This window comes from Otolemur garnettii, unplaced genomic scaffold (genome assembly GCF_000181295.1).
Source record: "Otolemur garnettii isolate 467f Iridium unplaced genomic scaffold, OtoGar3 scaffold00054, whole genome shotgun sequence".
Lineage (NCBI taxonomy): Eukaryota > Metazoa > Chordata > Mammalia > Primates > Galagidae > Otolemur > Otolemur garnettii.
The window spans coordinates 4,274,690-4,281,595 of NW_003852449.1; the positions used below are offsets into that span (position 1 = coordinate 4,274,690).

General features: G+C 44.8%; 1 protein-coding gene across 1 annotated transcript in view; it reads left to right on the plus strand.

Annotated features, from left to right (window-relative positions):
* NIN (ninein) overlaps positions 1 to 6,906 on the plus strand; it is a 96,456-nt gene that overhangs the window by 55,433 nt on the left and 34,117 nt on the right. The window contains exons 10-12 of the mRNA XM_023514491.1: positions 586 to 760; positions 4,765 to 4,875; positions 5,254 to 5,343. Coding sequence (XP_023370259.1) covers positions 586 to 760; positions 4,765 to 4,875; positions 5,254 to 5,343 — 376 coding nt within the window. The remainder of the gene's footprint in view (positions 1 to 585; positions 761 to 4,764; positions 4,876 to 5,253; positions 5,344 to 6,906) is intronic.

The window sequence follows — 6,906 nt, forward strand, 5'->3', positions numbered from 1 at the left end:
GGGACTCTGCTCCCCTGCAGCTGGGGACCAGAACAGAGCCCTGGACTCTGCTCCCCTGCAGCTGGGGACCAGAACAGAGCCCGGGACTCTGCTCCCTGCAGCTGGGGGTGTCCCATGCCAGAACAGAGCCTGGGACTCTGCTCCCCTGCAGCTGGGGGTGTCCCATGCCAGAGTAGAGCCTGGGACTCTGCTCCCCTGCAGGTGGGGGTATCCCCGCCAGAGTAGAGCCTGGGACTCTGCTCCCCTGCAGGTGGGGACCAGAACAGAGCCTGGGACTCTGCTTCCCTGCAGCTGGGGGTGTCCCATGCCAGAGTAGAGCCTGGGACTCTGCTCCCCTGCAGCTGGGGACCAGAACAGAGCCTGGGACTCTGCTCCCCTGCAGGTGAGGACCAGAACAGAGCCCGGGACTCTGTACACTTGCCTGTCTGGCCATGCCTGGCTGGAATGGGGCAGCCCCACCCTGAGGGAAAGCAGGACACACCCCATGTTTCTCAGGGACTATCTGTGACTCTGTTTCCATGTTTGGTGGATCCTTACAGTGATGTTGAGGGGCCTGATGGCACTCTGTGGTTCTCCTCCTCACAGGAAACTAGATGAAGAGTACAAGGAGCGAATGGCGGCCCTGAAGAGCGAGCTCCGGAGGGAGAGAGAGCAGATCACGCAGCAGATGGGCCGGCAGCGTGTGGAACTCGAGCAGGAGATCGAAAAGGCCAAGACCGAGGAGAGCTACATCCGGGACCGCCTGGCCCTCTCTTTAAGGGTAATTATCTTCTTAGTTCTGGGGTCTGTGTCCCTGCTGGCGACACTGCATGGAAAACCGCGCCTTGTAAGCAGTCCAGGAGTCCCTGTAAGCTTCCCCAGCTGGGTCATGCTCAGACACGGCAGGGCCCTGCTGGTGTCTGGACTTTTGGGGCTCCCAGGCCCTGGGTATGCCAGCCATGTGGCTGAGTGCCTCTGCCGGCAGTTGGCTGAATGTCTCTTGTTCTTCTCAGCCCCAGCAGGTGCAGTGGGGCTTCAAGGCTATTGGGCACCCGGCGGACACCCCAGCTCTCACCTGTTCTTCCAAGCCCACCCCTCACCTTGAGAACTCCCTCTCCTTGACCGCTGTCCCCCTCCTTCATCTCAGCAGGGGCCCCGCCTTGCCCCTTGCCACACAGAGGCCTGGGTGTCTCTCCTGGCCTCCACATGGGCCTTCTCCCTCCTTACATCCTCCCTCTTTCTTGTCCGCTGTGGAGGCGGCAGCCCTTTTCTTCACTGGTCTGACACGGCAGGGTCGTGCTGCTTGGTTCAGATCTGGTTCTACCACTTACTAGAAAACCTTGATCAGTTTATTTGGCCTGTTCCTGATGTGCAAAATGGGCACCATAATGGTACCTACCCTGTAGCCTTGGTGTGGGGACTAAGTCACATGATGCATGCCTGGTGTCTGGAAAGTGACAAGTGCATGTAAAATGTTTGCTATCATTGCTATGACAAAAGGTTCCGAAAATGCTGCCACCTGCCCCAAACTGACCACTTAGTACTCCCTAACAGTCCAACTACTTCACCTCCTGAATTTTCCTCTGATCTACAGTGTCACTGTTGATGGTGATGCTGTAAGTCCCAGAAGCCAAGAGCCTCAGTCATTGTCCCTGGTCAGTCTCTAAGTAGTGCTGATGCTCAGAGATGCCTCTGAGAATTGTCCCTTCCCCTGCATTTCCCTGCCCTCTGATTAGGAAATTCACCGTGACTTCTCAGCTAGTCACCGTGCATCTCTCTCCCCTACCTCCCTGTGGCTGTTGGAGTTACTGTAGTTAATGATCGGATATAATCATGCTGTTACTCTCTGCAAAAAAAAAAAAAAAAATGAGCCCCAGGGCCCCAGGATGGTACATGTCCTATTGGGTCATAGGTAGTTGTATCCCCGCCTGTCCCCTGACCAAGGTCAGTGACAGTGCCTGATTCCTCACTCCGCACAGTGCCAGCAGAGGGCCTGGTGCACAGCGGTGACCCCATTATTGCTTAGCATCTAAATTTAGTTATACTTTGAAAGATCAGAGTTATAAAATTGGCATTTTAGGACAAAATGGTATTTTTTTAAACACTTCAAGTTCCTTCCTTTTTCTTCTATGTTGTATGAGAGTGTGAACTAGAATATATTAAAAATATGCTGGCTCTGTATTCTTTTGGCAAAATGTACTTTGAAAGTAATGTTCTTCCAATCAGCCTTTGGCAGTGGGGAAGAAAATATGTCAAATGGCACGTCTGTGTGTGTGTGTGTGTGTGTTTTAACACACACGGGTGGAAATCTTCCTTAAAAGTATGACCTATACAGATCCTTTTAAATGAAAAAAAGCCTTTTGTGGGTCTCATTAGATACAATATTTCATTGTATTAATAACTGAAACATGCAAATTATGAGCAATTTATGTGTGTAACTTTTATATCTTTAAACCAAAATATAAGTTATTTAAAAATACATAAACAAAACTAAAACTTCAGTAAATTAATTTTGCAGTTACTTTGCTTTTTTTTCTTGCCTTTTATTCTTTTTTTTTTTTTCATTTCAGAAATCACAGGGGCATATACAGTTTGGTTACATAGTTTAGTTTGTACATTTCAGGTCAAAGTTATAAGTGTGCCCTTCACTGGGAATGTGTGTGCTGTACCCATTAGGTGTGAATTGACTCAACCCCTCCAGCCCTCTCCCGCCTATGTGATTCCTATTGAGTTTTACTTCCCCACGTGCCCATAAGTGTTGATTGACTAGTTCCAATTCCGTATTCAGTAGATGTGGTGTTTATTTTTCCATTCTTGTGATATTTCAGAAGAATGGACTCCAGCTCCATGCAGGTTATTACAAAAGACACGAGATGACCATTTTTTATGGCTGAGTAGTCCTCCATGGTATACAAACACCACATTTTATTAATCCACTCATGTGCTGGTGGGCATTTTGGCTGTTTCCACATCTTTGCAGTTGTGAATTGCTGCTGTAAATGTTTAAGTGCAAATGTCTTTATGATAAAGTGTCCATCTTTCCTCTGGGTAAATATCTAGTGGGCATTGCTGGATCAAATAGTAGATGTATTTTTACTTCTTTTAGGTATCTCCATATTACTTTCAATAGAGGCTGTACTAGTCTGCAGTCTCCCCAGCAGTGTCAGAGAGTTCCTTTCTCCCCACATCCATGCCAGCACTTGTTGTTTTAGGACTTTTTTTTTTTTTTTTTTTTGAGACAGAGCCTCAAGCTGTCCCCCTGAGTAGAGTTCCGTGGCATTACAGCTCACAGCAACCTCCAACTTCCGGGCTCAAGTGAGTCTCCTGCCTCAGCCTCCCAAGTAGCTGGGACCACAGGCGCCCGCCACAAGGCCTGGCTATTTTTTGGTTGCAGCTGTCATTGTTGTTTTGGCGGGTCCTGGCTGGATTTAAACCCGCCACCTTAGGTGTATGTGTCTGGCGCCTTAGCCACTTGAGCCACAGGCGCCATTTTAGGACTTTTTGATAAAAGCCATTCTCACTGGAGTTAAGTGATATCTCATTGTGGTTTCGATTTGCATTCCTCAAATGATTAGAGATGATGAGCATTTTTTCATGTGTTTGTTGGCCATTTGTCTGTCTTCCTTTGAGAAGTTTCTGTTCATGTCTTTTGTCCACTTCTTAATGGGATTGTTTGATTTTTTTTCTTGCTGAGTCCTTGAGTTCTTTGTAGATTGCAATTATTAGCCCTTTACTGGATGCACAGCCTGCAAACATTTTCTCCCATCCTGTGGGTTGTCTGTTTACGTATTGATTGTGTCCTTGGCTGTGCAGAAACATTTTAATATCAGGTCCCACTTGTTTATTTTTGTTGTTGATGTGAGTACTTCTAAGGTTTTCTTCATAAATTCTTTTCCAAGGCCCGTGTCTGTAAGAGTCTTCCCAGTAATTTCTTCTGGAATTCTTACAGCTTCACACTTTCAGTTTGAGTCTTTTATCCACCATGAATTAATTTTTGTAAGTGGTGAGAGGTACAGATCCTATTTCAGTCTTTTACATGTGGCTTCCCAGTTTTACTAGCACCATTGATTGAATGGGGATTCTTTTCCCCAGTGTAAGTTTTTATCTGCTTTATCAAAGATCAGATGGGAATATGAGGATGGTGTCATCTCTGGGTTCTCAGATCTGATTCATAGGTCTTTGTTCTGTTGTTCAGTTCTCTTTTGCAGGCAGTTGAACAAGGTGGTTAGTAGCCAGCTTTATTTGACTGTACTGTACATTGAGAATATGTTCATGCCATCAAATATTCTGCATGCTCTCTAAAAGACACATAATGCAAGCCACAAACATAAATTCAAAGTTGAAGATAGCCACCGTAAGAGATTAAAAGAAACAAGTATAACTTAAAATTATTTGATTTAATCCAGTATCTCCAAGGTATTATCATTTTCACATGCAGTCAGCATACAGAAGTTATTACTGAGCTATTTTTGTGCTGTTTGAAATCTTGTGTGTCTTTTACAGTGTATCTCAGTTGTCCTAGACAGATTTCAGATGCTCAGTGTCCATTCGTGGCTATTAGTGGCTCCCATGCTGGACAGCACAGTCTTAACAGGATCAAAAAAAAGGGGGGGGAGCAAACTTTGTTTTTATCATAAAATGGAATGTTTTTCTCCTCTACTCTGTTACAGATTTCTAAGTGGATAAATTTCCCTAATCTAAGCACTGACTTATGCCATGCAGAAGATGGCACAATTTGCTTATTTCTTAACCTGTGCCACATTTAATTTCCCCATATTTCTTCAGGAAAACAGTCGTCTGGAAAATGAGCTTCTGGAAAATGCAGAGAAGTTGGCAGAGTATGAGAATCTGACAGATAAACTTCAGAAAAATCTGGAAAATGTGTTAGCGGAAAAGGTGAATCTGTTTGAATCTGATTTCCTGACAGGTAACCCACAGGGTAGATTATGCTGCGTGGCAGACACGGAGCCACCAAGAACATCTCAGGGAATCATCTGGCAGGGCTCTCGTGCAGGGCTCTCATGCAGAGCTCTTGTTGAGTTGGTTGGTTCTGATGGAAAACATTGCTTGGCACTGAGACGTGACCCCTGCCGTGGTGGAACCGTCACTTCAGTTAGCTCTCCTGTCATCCAGTTGGCAGGGTTTCTGCTCAAATGTCACATTCCTCAAATTCTCCAGAAACTGGGTGAACACCAGAAAGGGAGGCTTTTGTGGGCGTTAGGTCAAAGGAGGGCACACGGGAAAAATGACAGCTTTGCCCTGTCCCCCTTCCAGTTTGGTGACCTTGATCCCAGCAGTGCGGAATTCTTTCTGCAAGAAGAGAGGCTGACACAGATGAGAAGCGCGTATGAGCAGCAGTGCAGGGTAAGCAGGCCCAGAGAACGGGTGGGTGTGGGAGCGCTGGACCCAGAGCTGTGTGACCACCAGCAGTCACTCCATCTGTGAGCATCTCAACTCCTCACCTATAAAATGGCGAAATAAGAGAAGCCACTACACAGGGGTGTGAAGAGCCAGGGATAGAGTCAGCATGACAACACAAACATTAGCTGTTACTGTTACATTGTCCAGGACCCTGAGTGACAGGGTCCCCTGCGGTCTGTGTCTAAGTCGGCTTCCAGGCCAGGAATTGCTGGCGCTTAGAGCAAATGTGGTTTTGTTCCAAGTGGACAAACAGGTGTTCCTGTTGATGTGCTTAGTTTATTCCAGAATTAGCCTTTCCTGATTGATCACTACAGACCTAATCTGATGTGATGTGATTTATCCCTGTGGTTTTTTTTTTTTTTTTGCTTTTTCTGAATACATTTCTTCTACTGTTTATTTACTAAATGCAAATGAAGCAGAAACCCCTCAAGTCTTTAGCTAGTAAACCATTCCCAGCACCTGCCAGGAGAGACACAAACTTTATTATATATGACAAGAAAGTCATTTTTTTTTTAAAGGTAACTCCCCTAACCTTTGGAATTTGGGTTTGGTTTTTGTTTTGTTTTTTTTCCCTTAAACCAAAAACACTTGCTTATTTTATCAAGGTAAGCATAATTGAGTTCTAAGCACTTTAGATAAAAATTATAATTGTGCAGAGATGAGGAAAATGATTATGATGTTGTCTGCTCAGGAAATACGTGTGAACATGTCAGAGTAGAAAATGAAACATTTCCACAGCTTCTTAAATTAAGTTTTAGCTCTTGGTTCTAATCAGGTAGAGATGTTTTCTTTAAATGTCTTTACATTTAATGAATTCATCAGTAAAACCTGTCAGCCCCCGCCTCCAAAAATCCCCCAGATCCATTCACGTCTTTTAACGGCTGTGTGTAACACATATTTTACCCATTTAAAGTGTACAGTGCAGTGCTTATAGTCACAGAATTGTGCAGCCATCACCACAATCAACTTTAGCACACTTTCATCACCCTAAAAAGGAACCTTTGTTCTACTTGGCCATAATCTCTGCTGTGCCTGCAGCCCCAGGCCACCTCTAATCTACTCCCCGTCTCTACAGAGCTGGCTGTTCTGTACGTTTCATGTAAATGGAATCATGTATGTGGTCCTTTGTAACTGTCTCCTTTGCTTAGCATAATGTTTTTTATTAAGTCTATCATTTTTGTGGCTGAATAATATTCTGCATGTTGTTTTTTCTTTATCCATTCATCAGTTAATGGACATTTGGGATTTGGGGGATATTATGAATAATGCTATTATAAAAATTAATGTACGGTTTTGTTTTGAGACATTCTCACTCTTACCCCAGCTAGACAGCAGTGATGTCATCATAGCTCACAGCAACCTCAAACCCTGGGTTAAAGAAGCCCTCCTGCCTCAGCCTCTCAAGTAGCTGGGACTACAGGTGCACACCACCATGCCTGGCTACTTTTTTCTGTTTTTTGGTGGAGAAGCATTCTTTTTTTTTTTTTTTTTTTTTTTTTTTGAGAC